The 20,360-nt window shown below is 42.6% G+C and overlaps 3 protein-coding genes across 3 annotated transcripts; all 3 read right to left on the bottom strand.

Moving 5' to 3' along the window:
- Window positions 1-289: 289 nt before the first annotated feature.
- Window positions 290-1,084, bottom strand: LOC135703482 (uncharacterized). The gene has a single exon (XM_065224730.1). It carries the CDS (start codon window positions 1,082-1,084, stop codon window positions 290-292), a length of 795 nt encoding a protein of 264 aa, XP_065080802.1.
- A 12-nt stretch (window positions 1,085-1,096) lies between these two features.
- On the bottom strand, window positions 1,097-3,014 carry LOC135703472 (uncharacterized). The gene is made up of 3 exons (XM_065224722.1): window positions 2,752-3,014; window positions 1,227-2,556; window positions 1,097-1,159 (listed from the first exon to the last, which is right to left on the bottom strand). Exons 1-3 carry the CDS (start codon window positions 3,012-3,014, stop codon window positions 1,097-1,099), a joined length of 1,656 nt encoding a protein of 551 aa, XP_065080794.1.
- A 6,049-nt stretch (window positions 3,015-9,063) lies between these two features.
- Window positions 9,064-9,543, bottom strand: LOC135704096 (cytochrome c oxidase subunit 5A, mitochondrial-like). The gene has a single exon (XM_065225524.1). The coding sequence runs from the start codon at window positions 9,541-9,543 to the stop codon at window positions 9,070-9,072; it is 474 nt and encodes a 157-aa protein (XP_065081596.1). The 3' UTR covers window positions 9,064-9,069.
- Between the last annotated feature and the right edge of the window lie 10,817 nt (window positions 9,544-20,360).

Here is a 20,360-nt window from a genome sequence, read left to right as displayed (position 1 = left end):
ACTCCATTCCGACAATGGAACGGCCTTCAAGAGAGCATCGAATTCACTTCACCGCATCTATGACATGCTGAAGCTCAACGACACTGATCGAGATACCATCTTCAACTGGTGTGCAGATCAAGAAATCCAGTGGAGGTTTATTTCACCGCGGCTTCCCACAATCCTCCGAAGTTCTTGTGTCCCAACGTTGACACCGACTGATCGTCTTGCAGATCGTGAAAAAGTTGAATTGCTAGGTCCTCAGGTGGGACGTTTTCCAAGACTTTCGGTACGTTTGACGCACATTTTCTCATCGGAAAACCGGCTGACGCGAGCATAGCAGTAATTTGGCGACGATAATTTCGATTGTGGATTCGAGATTGTCCGCACCCGAGAGAAGATCATCTACGTAAAAATCCTCAACTACGGCTTCCACTGCTTCTGGATACTTGTCGCCTTCGTCTTTCGCCAGTTGTTGAAGTGTCCGTGTTGCCAGAAACGGAGCAGAAGCGGTGCCGTACGTAATAGTAAGCAGTTCGTACGTGTCGAGAGGATCAGTTGGGTTTCGGCGAAATACGATTCGTAGGAAGTGTTGATCGATGGGAAAATGGAATACTTGTCGATACATTTTTTCCACATCAGCAACGAAAGCAATCACGTGGAAACGGAATCGAATGGTGATTGTGACGAGATCTTGTTGCATGACTGGACCAACGAGAAGTGTGTCGTTTAACGATATTCCTGAGGAAGTCTTGCAGGAGGCATCGAACACTACGCGTACCTTAGTGGTGGTGCTGCTCTCCTTGAATACCGGGTGGTGTGGCAAATAGCAGTGCGGGATTTCGTCGTCAACTACATCGAGTTTCTGCATATGACCAAGGCGGAGATATTCTTCGATGTATGCGTGGTAGGTTTGCTTTAAGGCAGGATCTCTTTCGAAGCGTCTTTCAAGGCTGTAGAATCGGCGGGTGGCAATTGCTCGAGGTGACTTGCGGATCTTCGGACCGAGGAAGGCGTACGACGTACCTTCCTGAGTGAGTTCGGGTGGTAGTAGTGGCATAACATTCTTCGCATTCTTTTTCCTCAGTGGAATACGTTGAGCCATGGTCGACGGCTTCTAGCTCCCAGAAACGTTGAATTGCTGTTTCGAGAGATCGATCGACGGTTGATAGGTAACAGACTGGTGGTACGACAGAGGAATTGGTGGATGTTCTCCCAGAAGCTGTCCACCCGAAAAGCGTGTCGACCAGTAGTGGTAGACCGTCACCGATTGACAAACGGTTACCGGTGTGGATTTCATGATAGCATTCTCCACCGATAATGATGTCGACCATGCCCGGAATGTTGAAATGCGGATCGGCTAGTGGAACGTTTGGCATGTTCCACATAGCGGTATTGATGGCAATTGTTGGCAGATTAGCGGTTGGCTTCTTCATTATGAGAAATTCGAGTGTGGTGGAATAGGAGCTTGTCCGTGACTTGATCGTGGCAGTGATTTGCCGTTTGATTTGCTTGACGGATTCTCCGATTCCAGCAACAGCAATGTCCACGGAAGCTTGACGGGTGGCAAGTGTGTTTGCCAGTTTCTTCGTGATGAAGTTGGACATCGCTGCTGAATCGAGTAGGGCTCTAACACGAAGTTCCTTGCCGTGTTTGTCGACGATGGTTAGAACAACCGTTTCCAGTAGGACCGTACTATGGCGAGATTGAACGAAGAGGTTCACTTCGGGTGGATTAGATGATCCAGCGGTCCCCACGTTCCCCGACGTGGATGGAGTTTGTTGTTGCGGAGCAGAATTCGACGAGTTAGCAGGAGTTGATTTGGTGGCAGGATTTGGTGTGATCTTTGGAGCAGCTTGGTCATGCAACAACGTGTGGTGCCTAGCGTGACACGTTCTGCACGAGAACTTAGATTTGCAGATCTTTGCTTGGTGATTTGGGCGGAAGCAGTTCCAACACAAGCTTCGCTGGGAGATCAATTCTCGACGTTGCTTGACACTAAGATTGGCAAACGGTGGACATTGATAGAGTTGGTGCTTCTGTGAGCAGGCATGGCATTGTAGAGTCAATTTTTTGGGAATTGTACCAGCCACCTTGATGGTAGCCCCTTGGGAACGATGCTGTAGATCACTGGAAACTGACTTGAGCATTCGTACGTGCTGTATGAGGAACTCTACTAACTCATCATATTTGACCTCTTCCTTCTGACGAGTTTCATGCTCCCAGGAACGCAGCGTGGATACATCGAGCTTGTTACAAAGGATGAAGGTGAGTGGAGTGTCCCAGTGCTTTATAGGCTCACCGAGTTTGCCCAAAACCTTGACGTGCCGTTGAAAGTCGTCAACAAGAGTATTCAGCTCGTGTGCCGACTCACGCTTCATCAATGGTAGATCGAACAATCCTCTAAACAACTCTTTCCTGAGGAATCGTTTATCGTCGTACCTTTTCATCAGGGCATCCCAGGTCGACGCATAGTTGTCCGCTTGAATATCGACACTCTCAAACGGCTTTTTGGCATCTCCTTCTAACGACTGCAGCAGGTATTGAAGCTTGTTAACTGTCGGAATTTCATCGTTGCTGTGGATCATGGAAAGGAAATTATCTCGGAACGATATCTAGCGTGATTCGTCCCCACTAAACTTCGGAAGGTTTATTTTTGGTAAACGATGATGGAAGTTGGTAGAGGTGTGGACCGAAGCGAAGGATGATGACATCGTAGAGCTTAGAAGAGGATGATTTCGTTCCCGTTTAGACAGCAGAAAGCCCTTCAACCTGCAGAAGCGGTTCTCAAAATCGGTGCGTATCGTGATGTGTCGCTCGAAGTTCTCCGCTGCATCCAGTTTCTCTATCTCCGATTGAATATTGTTGAACTCCTTGTTTATCCTGTCCAATGTATCCAGTCGTACTGAGACTTCGGAAGAATCGCGTTGCTGGTCATAATCGCTGACGAACCTTTCCACCACATCTCGAAGAGCCAGTACCCGTTTCAGGACGAGCTGGTCCTCCGCTAACTTCTTCTCCTTCTTGCTTGCCATCACTATCTACCACCTCGAACCACTGAACTACGCGCACCGGACGTTAACAACACAGTAAGTTCGCACGATTACTCCTTCCCGTCGCGTTGTGCTGATCTTACGCGAAAGTGGCGGAAACACCACGGATAATCGTACGAAAATATCCTTCCCGACGCGACACGTGATGCTTCTACACGACCACGGAACGAACGACCGAAAGGGAATACGTGAAATCGTTACGAATAATCCTTCCCGACGCGTTACGTATCCCTTTTTGTACGAATCGCGGATCCGCTAGAACGCCACCCCGTGTATGAAATTCAATTTGACAAGTTTGAAATTTCAATGTCCACCACCGTACCAACAAGTGTGTGGGACACTGTACAGCACACCTCGAGCAATTAATTCAAAAGGCGAATTGATTGAGCCTATATGCCACCACAGCAGACGAATTGCAAAAATCTCCTAAGATTGCGCTTCACCATCAGTAGGTAATGAAATTTCGATCGTTTATACTACGCCTTTCTCCATGCAAACTTCTACCTACTTGCGCTGCCACAGCAAGTGGTGCAAATAATTGGCGCCGATCGGGAGTGCGAAAGCAAATGGCACTTCGACTCAATAGAGATGAGGTTGAATGGCCTACCTTTAGTGGTCAACGTCCTCTGACCACTTACCACGATGGCGAAATATCCCTTTCGCGCGTTGAATTGTAGCTTGGATGCTTCCTCCGATCCGGTTCGAAGGACCAATGTGGTCTAGACGATTGCTCGGTATTATGTAAGCATCACCTACTACGAGAAACCGGCCATACGTCCTTCACCCAAGAAGACATGATAACACTATTGGCACAAATAGAAATGTGTCTAAACTCACGGCCATTGACTCCAATACCCAGCGATTCCGCCGACCTCGAAGTGTTGACACCAGGCCACTTCCTTGTTGGTTCGAATCTCCAAGCAGTCCCGGAAGCCAACATTGCCGAAATTCCAGATAACCGCCTAGATCACTGGGAACGTACCCAAAGGCATTTTCAGCGAATCTGGGCAAGGTGGTATCCAGAATATCTCGCCCAGTTGCAAACCCGGGCAAGCAAAGGCTGCAAGTTACCGGTTAACCTACAGTTGGGACGGATCGTGGTCATCAAAGACGAAAATCTCCCGCCGGCACAATGGCCACTGGGTCGAATCATCAAACTGCATCCAGGCAAGGATGGTATAGTACGCGTCGTCAGCATGAAAACAGCTAAAGCAGAGAACGTCGTGCGACCAGTCGCCAAAATCGCCCTTCTACCAATACCATCCGAATGCGAAGATCATCAATAGTCGAACTGCAAGCCGAAACTACAAAGATCGGCCGAGCAGTCCGAAACTGACTCACTGCATATATGAACAGCTAACAGACGTCACCCAATCGATGAATTGAATTGACCATCTACGACAGTCTTCGTATTCGCCGAATTCAGCCGATGTCCGAGAGAATCATGAGAGAGGAACGTAGCACGAGAGAGATTGAAACAGTGTTGCTGTTTCAAGGTGGCCGGAATGATAAGTATATGGTCACATGTAAATATCTGTAATATCACCCAACATTTGTAAATATTTAGCATTAAGTCACATTGAATTCAAACCAAAACAAACTAAAGTAGTTAAGCCTAACACAAATTTAAATAACAGAAAACAGATTTAAATCACCAACCGTCACCACAATAATACACTACACTGTACGATCGACCCACAAGCTATTGTACACGCAAAACCCATTCAATGAAAACAAAGTTACACAATCCCATCAGTACAAAATATAAAGTCAAAGCAACCAGTAGCAAACCCAAGTCGTTCCCTTTATTCCGAGCAGTGCAGTGCAATTCGAGTGATCTCACGAAATCCGAAATTGATCTCGGTGGTGGCCAAAGGTGGCAATAAATCGATCACGGAATCGATTGAGTGCGTATATTTCGTGCGTGATAATCACAGTGAGTGATTCGTGACGAATAAACCCCACGACGGTCATTAAAGAAGCATTGCGATAGTGAAGTGTGCTATAGTGGCGAATTACCCTTTCCCGTGGTTTGGTGTGCCGCTATTGGAAATAGCGGGTAGTAATACCTCCGGTGGCCGGTAGTTAGATCTCCACGATCGAACAATAAGTATAAGTAATAGTTTTATCCGAATACCCAAGTTACGATATTGTGTCTCAGTGACATTGTTTCACTCTGCGAACACCAACATGATTATCCGCTAGGAAACACCAATGAATATACAGAGATAAATCTTAAAACACAGTGTTAACTGATAGTACTTTATATACATCAAACTATCCAATATTGGACCCTGCAAACACACGCCGCCTACACGGTAATGTGGACCGTCAGATAAGCTTTCTGTATGTCAAGCCCACCCGTTCATAAACGAGAATATGGTTATACATACATCTTTACTATCACAACCTCGGGTAATCATTGAAAGTACTTGCATTTTACTCAGGCACCCCTGAGCAACCTGCAATCACCCTCTCATACTCGAAATGTGCCACGATCAACCTGGCACAACTACGCCCTATACGCTCTGTGGTCCAAGCGCAGGGACTTTCACCATTCTCTTTTCTCACCCATACCTTTTTTCGGTATGAATCTGCTGGCCAAAAACGGAGGGGCAGACACTTTCGCGGAACACTCGGAAATAGATAATCTCTTTCCAATAGGGACATCTCCCAACACCACACAACAGAACCCATTATTAGCACCAGAATAAATTGGAATGAACTCACCAAATCGATCCATGAACGATGTCTTGTTACAGTGCTCTATACTCAAGGGTTTGTTGACTGGGTTCGAAAATAGGTTTTCCTATTCTAAGTATCGAACAAGCGAACCAAAAAGCCTGTACTCACTTAAATTTTTTCGCCGAGTAGTTCTGCAATTTATATTGCTGAGACTCAGTAAAACAATTGCCGAGACTCAGCTAACAAATAACATTTTGCTGAGATATCAGCTAACAAACAGATATTTTGCAGAGATATCAGCAAAACTAAATGCCGAGGTAATCGGCTGTTGGAGATTTTACCGAGTTAGATTAAGTGTGTATAGAGCTTTTTGACGTTTAATCGGCGCACACTACACTCAAAACATATTGAAATCTAAATAGTATAAAAGTTACGCTAAATCGCCATTCTCCTTACCGACGCATAGCTTGGTATAAAGAGAGAGAATGCAAGCTTAGTATAAAAATGATTTATTAATTGAATAATATAAAGTTGCGGTATTTTTTAGGATGTATAAAGTCCGTTTATTTGTCAGGATGCGTTTTTTGATTGCTTTTTATGTCGTGACTGATAATGAATAAAAGTAAACAGCACTAATGTAGTTATATTTTTATTGTAATAATTTAAGATAACATATTAATTGTCTTGCAGCTGCGTCGGGATGAACGTTCTCAACCGAGCCTGCAAAATTATTTTCGTACTCCAGTTTCAGTTCCATTTGACAATTGTGAACTAAGTGCAGAGAGATGTCCTCCTATCGAAAGTGCAGTTCATTCATGGTGTCAAAAGGTTGAATGTGGAAAGGATATCAGTAATTAACGATCTATGAAGAATCAATCCCTTTGATATAGACCTACCTCATACTCGCACGATAGATTGACCTTCAGACCGATTGTTGTAGTGGCATGGTGAATGCCCTACGTAACCCTTGCGCATACGGGCGTTCTTGGATTTACTCCGACCAGCAGCTCCAGATCGGATTCTTCACAGGAATTCAGCAAATCCTGTAATGAAAATTATGTGGACCATTAGTTTTTATTTTTAAAATTATGTTTTATTACATTACCTGTTGGTTGAAAGTGTCTATCAATTATATTGGTTCATGTTAGACCCCTAAACTACCGACAAAATCAAGATTGACGTGAAAAAATAAAGACTCGATCGAAAACCATTATGAGCGTCCTCGAAATATTTATCTTAATACAAGTGAATGATTTCTACGCCTTTATTACGACTAAGTATAATTCTGAAACCAAATTATAATCAAATCAATGTTTAAATATTGATAATCATAAAATTATTAATTTTTAACCTTTCTATGATTAGTAATATTTTTGAGTGTACTGCACCATTTAAATCGAATGAGTGCGAGCAAGAGGGAAACAGATTAGTGGGAAAACAAACCGTCCATTAATTCATGTGTGCTAGATAGAGAAAAACGACTAAACGTCAAAAAGGTCTACGGCCAACCAAGGTTGCAAAGACTCATTTCAGCTAAAATAATGTTTTTCGGAATAATAAAACCAAAAGATGGTATGATGGCATGTTTTACTTGTAACTTACAAGAAGAGGTTACAAAGTATGCGTTGTAAACATAAAACCTGTAAATTTTGCTTTCTATGAGTCACAATCAGCGATTTGCTGATCGCTGAGTGAGTGAGTGAGTGAGTGAGTTTGTGAAAAATCGCTGACTATGACTCTCATGAAGTGAAATAAACAGGTTTAATATGTCAAACACATTCTTTGCAACCTCTTCTTGTATCCTACCAATTCAAAATTTGATCATGGCATCTAATTATTTCATAATTTGGAAAAACATTGTTTTAGCTGAAATGAGTCTTTGCACAATTGTCTTCTTTCCTTTATTTAACGTCGGTCTCTGTTCCGCAATCTAGTGCCAATCACCGACGGACATCGATTGCCATCCATTGACGGCAATCGACTGTGCAGGAAGGCAGCTTCCACACCTGCGTAGGATATCGCACCCATTCAAACACACATATGGGCCGAGACCAACGGTTTTACTTCCCTTCCAAAGGAAGACGTGATTTGTATGCCTCAGAAAAATCCCACCGACCTCGGCTGGGATTGAACCCAGACGCATTGGGGTGAGAAAGCAGTCACGCTTACCACTACACCACCGGCGCCGGCAAAAAGCACAATTGTGGTTGAATGGATTCAGGCTGCTAATCGAAGAATCTGACCCACTTGCAAGGAACACAAAGAGCCGCAAAGAACAACCAATAAGGCTAGGTCCCGAAATGATCAGTGGTTGAAGAACTCTCGGTGGCAAAAAGAACAAATCAGGCATAACATTTGATAACGGCACAAAAGCATTTGTAAACAAACTTTCTAAGGCCCTTTACACGCGAACCAAAGTACGCCCACGCAAACCAATACCACTTTCGGAAAGGTGATAGTTGCCCCTATCCGATGATGTTGTTGGTTTGCGTGGGCGTACTTTGGTTTGCGTGTAAAGGGCCTTAGAAAGTTTGTTTACAAATGCTTTTGTGCCGTTATCAAATGTTATGCCTGAAATAGTTGTAGGAACACTAATTACAACTTCATAAAAGTCGAGAAAAACGGAACAAAAATTGACGGCTGAAAATGTTCCATGTCTCTCTTCGAGCACAGCACACTACGATGTTCTCTCTAATGTCGTTTTCGTTTTTACTACACTACACCGGTGTAGTGTAAGCAGCAATAAGTGCGAGTCATTGACAGTTCATCATCACTTCTTTGTAAACAAAGGTGCAACCGATAGCTACACCCTAATTTTTTTTCGGATTTCGGCAGTGTAGAACCGGTGTAGCTACACCGCAAAAACGAAAACGACATAACTTACATGTATCTTTTTTTCCTTGATTTGTTTTCCGTGCTGAGTACCAATTCTACCGACGCCAGGAAGGCAGCTCTCACACCTGGACCCTACCTATCGACCCATCAACTCATGAACCGGGGACTAACGGCTTTACTTCGGCGTGATCAGAGATGTTATGCCTCAGAACTTCCCGGCGGCGCCTTTCTGGGATTGAACCCAGGCCTGCTGGGGTGAGAAGTAATCACGCTTACCACTACACCACCGGTGCCGCTTAACTAATATGTCATAATGTGACATACTGAAAAATCTGGGTATGAAAATTTCGATGATCTGAACACCCCTCAATTCGCGATTAGAGCCATATTTACGGAGATAAATCGATTTAAAGTATGGAAACCCCACCAGCCGGTAAAGTAAAGTGAACAATAAAAGCCAATATAAAGATAAACTCATTTTATTTCAAATCAAACTCAACATCATCCCGACTCCAAGTCAACGTTCCAAATCGTAAATTGTCTTCATGGCCAGTTCCGGTTGATCGTAGCCCAGCTCCTCCGGTGTATCGATCCCCAGATCACACAGCGTCGACTTGATTTCCTGCAGCAGGTACGGGTAGATCTGCTTCTCCTTATCGCCACAACGGTCCTTGACCGCCTCCAGAAAGCGGATCGCCAGTGCGTAATCGTTCAACCGCCGGCAAGCTTTCAAAGCGGATACGATTATCTTCGGTTCCGGTACCAGATCCATGCCGAGCAGATCGTTCATCGCTTTTCGGGCTTCCCAGCCGTCGATATCCGGCCGGTTGAAATAGGCTTCGTAGCGGGCGTCAAACTCACCATCACTTTCACAGGGGCTTTGCGAGATTTGACGCTTCGGGATGGTTTGGTTGAAGGGTAGTTGACCGGCTGGAAACCTGGAGGCTCCCTGGCGGATCTTTCGCAGATGATTGTAACAGCTTCGGAGCATCTTTGCGGTAGAATGAAGCACTTTCTGACAGACCGTCTGCTCTCCAAAACGAGGCTTGCTGCGATTGGAATGGTTCGATGAAAATTTACAATTAAATGGAATGTTCCGAAGGTCCACCACCGCAAATCTCGATTGTCTGCGGGCGGAGTAGAAGAACCCAAAATCTCGCATTCTTCCGTCGGTCGTCCAGCGGTTTTATTGAAAAAGTTATGTTTGGCCACGGTTCAACACTTGTTTCCTGGTGGGGGTGTGTGCGATAGACTGGTGCTGATATTCGGATAATTGTCCCATTCAGATTGGAAATCAAGTCAAAGATGGGACCGATTTTAAGATTCTCCTCTAGGATCAAGAATCAAGAAAGAAAGGACAGTGCACCCAGACTAGCACGCACCAAATGGACCAGCAACAGATTGGTGAAATATTATTCCTGTTGGCTATTTCGGAAAGGACGCAGGAGAAAGTGGATGGATGGATGGAGTGGGCGATCGAAGGGGCGAGTAGGGCGTTGAGTGCAACAACTTGAAATTCGGATTTATGTGGATCGTAAAATTGCAAAGCAGCTGCTGGCACGGACACGAAGATGCTGTTATGGGTTTTCTGTCTTAATGACCGGGTGGCGATGGGCGAAATTGAGCGCTCGTTGAACGATTTTCGGATGCAACCAATGCACAATGAAATATGGTGGTTCGGTTTGGAATATGCTAGATTGCTGTTTGAGTTCCGAATTTTTATTGCTTTTGTTTCTAAGGTTAATGGAGTCGTAATTAAAAACAAATGGAAAAGGAATAACGATAAATGCATCACGGATAGAACAGGATGAGGTTTATGGTAGGAAAGTTCCAAAGATTCTCAGGAATCAGAAAAAAAATCAAGTTTCAATCGTATTTTTGGCACGGTTTGGCATTTTGACTTTAAATCCAATAGCAAAAAGCCTCGTTTTCTGATGAAACAATTTCGTATTTGTCTGTTTATTCAATAGATAATAAAAAAGCGAACATTTATTGGAGATATTTCTTGCTCAAATTTTCCCAGCCGAGATATTCGCGATCAATCCTATAATGTCGTGATCTTTTTACTTTTTTTCTAGCGTCCTGGAGAAAACTTTACCTTAATTCGAAGTGTTTCTGGTTAATTGACAAGGTGTGGTTACGCATTTGACCACAAAAGTTTGGGTGCTGGGTACATTATCAAAGAGCTCTGGGGGTGATGTGGCTGGCAGCAAGGCAAGCAAACGACCAATGTAAATTAACTCTTAAACAAGAATAATTTATGGTGGTCCTGAAAAGAATCGTTTTTTCGTGATGGTTGAGTAATGCTGAGCTATTAGGATGTTCAACACGAATGAGGCTGGCAAGCTGTATGTTGTTTGGAACAAGGGTGACGCGCTTGGCATAGCTGACCAACAGCGGCTCACGACGAGCAACTGAATCCGATCAGTAGTGGTGCAGCTTTTACTTCCTTCTTCGGTGAACGGAGGGCTCTTGAGGGCATCCTTGATAGCTAGTTGCTTGCTGGGAGCCTTTCGTTGTGTACTGGAGAAAAATGGACAATGCCACGCGCCGAATGCACTGCTGCTGATGATGACGATCGGACACCACCAATCACCACACACGGTGATTGAATAAATACCGTTCGGCGAGACCGGATGGAATTCGAAATCTGTGTTAGGGAAAGCGCTTTTCGTAGGCAATCGGTGATAATTTGAACTATCATAGCAACAGATGCATACTCGTGCAATTTTCAGTAGTGACCTTTTGAAAATTGATAGAGCCTTAATTTTAACAGATTCGTAGAAAAAAATCCTATCGATTGGCGTATCACGAATTAAAATCCATCATCTCGGGATCACAATCAGACCACTTTCAGGCCGCGACCGACTTTGATTTTTGAAATTGCAGCCCCAAGGTTTCCTTGAAAATACATGGTATGTTAGATTTAAACTTATGGGAACTGACATCCGATTGATGACTTTGACAAACGTCCAGAAAATACTCTTTAACAAATTTATGGTGGTCCTGAAAAACACCGTTTTGTCGTGATGGTTGAGTAATACTGAGCTATTAGGGTGTTCAACACACATGAGGCTGGCGAGTTGTATGTTGATTGGAACGAGGGTGACGCGCTTGGCATTCCTAATAAAATTGTTATGGTTATTTTGCTGACGACGTGTTCTGGGTATCATCCGAACTATTTGTGGAATAGTTCAATCATGTGGGTTATCGTTCATGTATAGTATTTTTTTTATTAGAGATAGATGGCCCACAGAGACTCACAGTAGCTCTAATGAATACGATCAGTAGCGGTGCGACTTCTTCCTCCTTCTTCGTTGAATGGACACTCATGTGGGCTGCAGTTCGCTGCTTGCGGGAGAACAATGTTCAAAGCCACGCGTCGAAAGCACTGCTGCTGCTGCTAATGACGACCGACCAGACACCACCACAATTGAATTCAATTTTGAAATGTTTGTTAGGGATAGCGCTTTTTGCAGGCAATCGGTGATAATTTTGATCACCGTTGCAACAGTTGGACATTTGTGTAATTTTTAATAGTGACCTCAAGGGGCAATCCACTCTGCACACTGTGCCGAAACACAGCATGAAACACTGTTCGGCACATTAAGGCATACTTTGACAAGTAGGACACAAACAATATAATATAAAACGGCATCACTGTTGAGTGTTGACATTTGGGAATCATTCGAAAAATTCAGTAAGTATTTTCTGAATAGCGAATCTCCTAGCAAAACTAAGTCCGTCTCTTGCGAATCACAGCAAAAATCACAGCGGATCGTGTTTTCATCTAGAACCGATTATATCAGGGCCTCACTTCAGTAGAGTTCATATATGTACACCATGGCCGGTCCAGAGCGTCTTGTCGATACGGCAGTCAAGACGACTGAAACGGGTTTCCTCTAGAAAAGATTCGTTTTCGATTGATGATCAAATCATTGTGAAGAATGCCCGACGATTGCCTTTGACGATAAATTCGAACGGCCACATCAACTTTTTTTAATCAATATCAAGCAAATGGATCCCAACTACACAACGGGGATGGAAGAACACCTACACTATGCTGTTATTCGTACGAAAATAAGAGTATTCAGTATTGGAAAAGTTCACCAAAACGCACTAGGACTCGCGAACATTTTCCCCGAGTAGCACATTTACATCACAATAAGTTGCAGCAACTTGTTTATGACTGATATAAGTTGTATAGAAGTTGCCACAACCGATTTGTGACAAGCGTGCTACTAGAGTCCTTGATGAACTTCGTGAAATATCGTGTACTTTTTCCAACGCTGCTCATATTCTAGCCCAAATGCTGTCCCCAGGCTTTATTCCAGAACACACTTCTTATTTTTGAACATAACATTTGATACTGTCGTGTGTATCCATTCTCGAAGCGTACAACGAAGGATCAGAGCAGGATCTTCTGCGAGAGTTGAGGTACATCAACAATTTTGTTATACATAATGAACAATAAAGAAGAAAACAAGCTTATCATAGGGGGCGGCCAGATTTGGCTCCCGGTCTTGCCGAGTATCTTCGGGACTGAAATTTTCACTGCATTTTTCTTCGGATATTCTTATCAGTCATTAGTCATAATTGGTGTGGACTTTGATAGGAAAACCACAGGATTTTATAGCGATGTCCATAGAATATAGAAAGGTGTATCTGTATATGCTCTTGAATCACGAATCGCCCACGTTTGGCATCTGTGTGGAGCCGACTGGATTGGGCGGAATCTTCTCGAGTTCTATACAGATCTACAGGCGCCGGATATAGCGCTTCCGCTGAAGTCTGCGGTGGCTGAGAACAAAGGTGGTATGGAGGCAGAGTGGACCATCTCTGATTATGGATGGGATGGACTCGGGATGGCCTCGATCGCGCGTGATCTATTGTTCGATTTTAGTTAGAAAAATTGTTTTTTGTTTTAAGTTTATAATTAAAATGAAGCTCATTTTGATGTGATTGGAAAAATTGCTCACGATTTTTTCGGTCTCATGATTCACTATGCTATACTTAAGGTGTATTTAGGTTTATTTTAAGTACAAGGTTGTTTTTAAACGTGCGGTGCTCGATCAGAGTAGTGTGAAATAAAAACAAGCATTACTGTCGGTAGGCCGTGACGGATGCTCGCCCTAGGTTGCTGTGAAAGACATAAGGATCTATCACAGGCCACAATTGAAGAAAATCATAACTGACAGAACTCGGGCGGAACGTAAACTAGCAGCTTGTAAGAAATGTTGCAAACAAAAGTGGACAGTTGCATACAATACATGGAATATTGCATGACACGTCTCATAAATTTACACGATCTCTAATCTAAGCTTGTATGATATATGACGCTCCATTTATGTGCATCATAGTAACGGAAATTTACACTACTTTTTTTTAGCTGTGTACTATAAATCCAGATTGGAATACATTGTTAACGGTTTGCAGGGATTCAATTTTATTTGAATAGCTCGATACTCTCAGTAAGGTGTGACGGATGTCCCACCCGGGACAAGAACATTCTTGAATCATGCTGGGAAAAGACATTAAGATCTATCACAGGCAACTATTGCAGAAAATCATAACTGGCAGAACACGGGTGGAACGAATTGAGAGGATAAATATGTTTTGAAAAATATGACGTACTCTTGATCCAGATTGGAAAACATTGTTAACGGTTTGCAGGGACGTAATTTTATTTGGATAGTTTCCTCGCTGGGTCGTTACCTGGTTTAACAGCTCGATCATAGATTGTATGATATGATATGAGGGCCTCTGAGGTCGTAAAGCGGCCGCTTTTGCCTACTGAACAGAACATCATAAGTGTGATACTCTAAGGAAGCCTTAGCGTGAAACTTCAAAGGCACAAATGTCAGCTTCCACAAAACATAGGGTTACGGTATGTAATGTGGGTCTAGTCCTTTCATTCGGCCTATCACGCAAATAAATAATTAATTAAGGAATATTACACAAAAAATAAGGAAAATATTGATCACTGATGGTTGATAAATGTGTACCACACACAAATCAATTTATATCACAACATTTCAATACATTTTCAGCTCTCGTAAGTAATAAAACTGGTTGAGAATATCACAATGTTCGGAGTTTTTAGCCGCCATGACTTATAAGGTTAAGATGGGAAGGTTGACTGACGATCATCAAATGGCCTGATTATGGCATTTATTGATTGGAATTACCTGATAATACACACTAGACGTAAAACTTACAGTTGCTGTTTGAATATTTTATGTTTATTTTAATTGTTTAACAACGTTTTCACAAGTAAAACATGGACCCAACTTTAGGGACACATTTCTTTTCTATGTTCCTAACTATGGCCCATGAAATTCATTTGACAGCATATAGCAATAAGAGTAACGTCAACAATGTTGTTTTGCATTTGGATGATAAGGAACGAACAGGAAGGGAGATTTTTTCTGCCAAACCTGTATAATGAACATCACAATGTTCTGATTTAGATATTCTGCGGTCAAAAGACGATAAGCGAAATTTTTAATTTTTAATTTTTAAATTGAGTGATTTAATGTAGTTTTCGTAAAATTTTCTCTAAGAAATGTTTTGAGGAATGAAGAGCATTAAGTTAACAGTGATAGTGATAAAAAAAAATACATCAGAAAACGTTACCAAGAGCGTTTTTTTGAGGATCAAACAAGATAGGACGAAGTTGCATCCATAAATAGACCCAATTTGGGGACAATAGACCCATATTACATACATTTCCCTCGTGAGTTATTGTCTTAAAAAAAGTAAGTTTTTCAACTTTTCGTGGTTTCTGATAGCAAACGACATGATAAGCATATCTAAGCATACCATTTAGCAGTAGAATATCGTTTGCAGGTAAATTCATTGATGAGTTATGATTAAAAACGTAATCGATGGCTGCATATTAGACCGAGGTTAGGGACGTATACCCTACAAATTTGAAATTGCTACTCTCTGTTTGTAGTAGCACAGCAGACAAGGAGTAGCAATTTCAAATTTGTATGTTTTGTGGAAGCTGACATTTGTGCCTTTAAAGTTTCACGCTAAGACCTCATCTCAAGCCCCTGCGCATGCTATTTCCAAATGTTAATACCTCTAAAATTATTGTGTAATTTCGACTTTGATTAATTATAATTGATTAGTTCGAAATAATGCATTTCATCATCGACAGTAGCTAAATCAGTACAGGCACAAACCATGAGCAGCAGACGAATGGTGCGAATAGGGTTTTTTATGGACTGTGACTCACTGAAGTCCCGCAGCTAGCAGACGAAAACGAAAATTCCGGTACGTAAGAAACTGATGGCTCCAGCAGCCATTCAAACATTTCAAATATTTTCACAACCTTTTGGACATCTCTTTTTAGTCGTAAAATAAATAACCTGTTCAAATGAACTTTAAAGCTTCCTATTTATGTCCCGTAGACCCACTAATGGTCAAGTGGAATGCACTACCTAGAGCAATACATACTAATCATATTCACTTGGACAAACACCCTTCCAAAGATCAAACGCCATTGAGCCCATTCATGCGTAATATTTTCACACCGGGAATTCCCTCTCTTTTGCTACGAATTCGGTGCTGGCTATGCTGTGATATTTATGTTCTTCAAAGCTTTCTGACTACCAAACCAACATCGGCTCATACAGGAGGGAGAGCTAGTTTATTCCGAGCGAATCACCAAAGCCCGGGCGATTTCATAAATCGCCAAATCAGCTATGAAATGCAAACCCAGAGTCCGGCTTGGCCGCTTGATGAGGAATTATACGAGGAGGAATGGAGGAGATCAAGAGCACTCTCTAAAAGTTATTCACGTGACCGAGCAATGTTTTAATGGACCACACGGGCGAGCCGATTGAACATTTCCGCTGGTAGGTTCATAGCTTTCGGTTCCCGGGAAAACCGGAGGCTGCAGATGGAGGAGATGGACTAATTGGTGGTGTTGTGTCGGTTGGGGGAAAATATCTTTCCCGAGCCAGTCTGTGCGTTGTTTTTTTTTTTTTGCCGGTGTCCCAACCATCCAAGTTTGACTGTAAATTGGTTGGAAACTGCAAGGGACCGAACGAAGGGCCAAAGCGCCCGAATCGAACGGCTTCATTTTGCAACCTTGTTTATTATATCCGGCAGTTTGGATTGGCGTTGCCGAAAATTTTCCCGCATGAGATGAGATGAATGGGAAATTTCACGCCTCAGCAGGTTGATAGATTTTGCGGTTTATTTTTCGCTCATGGGTTTGATGGTGAGGGGGAGGAGGATGTCGTACTTTTTGAGATGGGAAAAACAGAGGGACCGTTTTACTTGCGAATTTGTGACCACCGAAATAATTGCGTTGTGCGAAAAACTCGACAAAAAGCGACAGACGAACAAATTGCGAAGTGCACGCGGTAGAAATGATTCGGTTTCGATTCAGTAAATCCATGTTTGCATGTTCAGGATTCGAAGCAATCTAGCAGAAAAAAAACGAATTGAATTGTTTGTTTCAGAAACAACATGGGAATTATCGGCAAGAGATTGTCATGGTTGGGGTGTGTAGTCAAGCTTGATAGGGACGAGGTGATCTTTTTCTGTCTCTTTCGGTTTGACACAACTCAACTTATTAAATTTCGGATATATGGATGGAAACATGAAATTGAATACAGAGCGAAAACACACATTTTCAGATCATAGAAACATTGGATATAAAATAAAATAGCTTATAAAGGTAAATAGCTTCAAAAGATCCATTCTTAAACTGACAGAACAACCCATACTTTGACATGGCAAAAGAAACCTTTCCGTCACTACCTTGTTTGCCATATCAACACCGACAAACCGACATGAATGACCATAGCTAAAACAATAAAATTTCTGACCAAAGCACACTACTGACATCTGGCTCCGTGCTCGCGGAAATATTTAGCTAAGCCATGAACCCTGAATTCAAAAGTTATTGTATTGGTTTGTGTCTGATCTATTCTGTACAAATTATTTTTATCTAGATCAAAAAATCCTATGGTTTTGACAGTTTGGAGTACTGCACATTTAAATAGACCGTTTACAATTTTCAGGAATAAGTCAGAATTAAGTGTCATGTCGGTTTGTCGGTGATATCAGTACATGAACCTCACGAGCATTGATGCCTCTATCGCTAAATAATAAGCAACAAAATATTTTGTTTTGTTAATGTTCAGCCTCTAAATTTGCTTGTGTGACAGAAACATTAATTTTAGAAGGCCATAGAATACCCTAATATTGATTGATCTAAGATTTTTTGTTTGAATTCTAGAATATAAAAAAAACCCTTTATGTTTGGGACTTATTAAAAAAAATTATGATTAAAATTTTATTTTATATATAGGTGAAAAAATACTGACTGACCGTTTTGGGCTGAGCCCCTCACACCGACAAACCGACATGAAAGACCAAAGCAAAAACAACAAAAAAATTTGATCAAATCACACTACTGACATATGGCTCCGTGCTCGTGGGAAAAATTTAGCTAACCCATGAACCCGCTTGCAAAAGTTATGAATTGGTTCGTGTCTGATCTATTCTGGAGATATTATTTTAATCTAGATAAAAATATCCTATGGTTTTGACAGTTCGGATCACTGTCATGTCAGTTTGTCGGTGCTCCTCATATCACTACAAACCACTTCAATCACTTGAGTGGGTGTTGGCATCGCCATTCAAATCCGTGATAACAACGATGAAACAAAAGTATGAAATCGATTGAAACGAAGGCATTCAATTGGAAAAACCTCCTCCGAACAATTCTACAATAATTTCCGATTAGATCAAGCACTCGTCCCACGGAAACCTGAAAATCGAGTCACCATACAAATCACAGTCGCAAGCACAAATTATATTGGGTAACATATGACCACCAGCCGAAGTCGCAAAAATTGTTCCCCTCTTCCAAAAACCGATACAGACAAGTGAACGCCCAACATCGCCCTATGCCTCTCTTCCTTACATTAGCTTGAACCTAGAACATTTCAAGCTGCTACGAGAGTAAATCCTGGTATTGAACATTATTAATATGTACCACTATCCCATGGCCCATGACTCATCCCTTCCTGCGTAGCTCCAAGCCCAAACACTTCATCTTCAATAGCGATCACGGCACCAGCAAATGTAACGTAAAACAAAACGATTGCAAAAACTTATTTAGTATAGGGGAAATGGATGATAAATTCAGCAATCGACTAAATTTTCAATAGCGACCAAAAACATCCATTAGTACCAGCTCAATGACGCGTTCATCTAGATAAAAATGATAAATAGCAGATTTTTAGCGATGGGTCCAATCTTAGATCCATACGCCAACATTAGAGCCATTTCCCCTAATTCTCCGATCTTAATGCGTCTAAACTTTTGTGTTATTGAAAATCCCCTTTCACAAAACAAGATATACACATGCTCGCTCTCCCGCTCTAACTCCCAGCGCAACATAGGAAATTCATTCTGCGTGACTGTCACTTTCGGTCATTCACCCCAATCAGCAAACTACCAAGCCCACGGAGTCTATTCTTTCAAAAAATGCACCACTTACTTACCAATCAGGCTAAGGTCTTGTTGTCCTCTGCTGTCCGAAGAAGTCGTCGCCACTCTACTCGATCCATGGTCACACGTCGCCAGCCTCTTAGTCTGCGAAGGGTCCGCAGGTCGCCTTCTACTTGGTCAATCCACCTTGTCCGCTTCGCACCTCTTCTTCTTGTTCCTGTTGGATTAGATTCGAGAACCATTTTCACTGGGTCGCCCAATTTTTACAATGTGGACGATGGATGGTTCTCCTAGCAGCTGGTGCAATTCGTGGTTCATTCGTCTCCTCCACGTTCCGTCATCCATCTGCACTCCACCGTAGATGGTACGCAACACCTTCCGTTCGAAAACACCAAAGGCGTGTTAGTACTCCACGAGCTTAATCTAGGTCTCGTGGCCGTTAGGGACCACCAGTCTTATCAGCGTCTTGTAGACAGTCAACTTCATGTTGTGGTGGACTCCAAAGTAGGCACGATTCCCTGCCATAATGCGTCTTTGAATTTCTCTGCTGGTATCATTTTCGGCGGTCACCAGTGAGCCTAAATACACGAACTCATTGACCACCGAGGGGGACGACTCTATCTACGATGCAGGAAATATTGTGTTTTGCTGTGGCTAGCTGCGCATACGCTGAGCAGATAGAAAGAAGATTTATCACGATTTTGAAGATATTCCTGCAAAACGATGATGCGCGATGCAAGTAGATGCGAGAAATGAAAGAAGATTTTTCGAAGATTTATTCGCTAGTGTGAGATTTTTTGAGCAACTAGAATTGAGATTTAGATGTGTCGCCTCCCTCGTTGACCACCTCGATTCCATCACCGTCAATCTGAATTGGAGTTGGAGACTAACATTGTCTTCCCTAGAACCTCTTCCTCTCATGTATTTCGTCTTCGATGCGTTGATGACAAGTCCAAGCTTCAGCCTTCAGTCTGATGTACGTTTCCGCCATCGTCTCAAAGTTCCGTGCCATGATGTCGATGTCAACACGCTGGATGGACTTTTTGAAGATGGTGTCACTCATGTCTGTACCAGTTCTTCTGATCACACCTTCTAACACGATGTTGAATAGCAGACACGAAAGTCCATCACCTTGCCGTACCCCCCTTCGAGATTCAAAGGGACTTGAGAGTGTCTCCGATAATCGAACAACGCACATCACTCGATCCATCGTTGCCTTGACCAATCGCGTCAGTTTATCCGTAAATCCGTACTCGTGCCTAATCTGCCATAGCTGATCGTGATCGATTGAGTCGTATGCGGATTTGAAATCGATGAACAAATTAACCT

The sequence above is a fragment of the Ochlerotatus camptorhynchus genome, unplaced genomic scaffold (genome assembly GCF_037179485.1).
Source record: "Ochlerotatus camptorhynchus isolate MF236.1 unplaced genomic scaffold, CSIRO-AGI_Acam_v1.1 ptg000021l, whole genome shotgun sequence".
In the NCBI taxonomy this organism is placed as follows: domain Eukaryota; kingdom Metazoa; phylum Arthropoda; class Insecta; order Diptera; family Culicidae; genus Ochlerotatus; species Ochlerotatus camptorhynchus.
The sequence above is the reverse complement of the archived record's forward strand: the minus strand, read 5'-3'. Positions and strand labels throughout refer to the sequence as shown.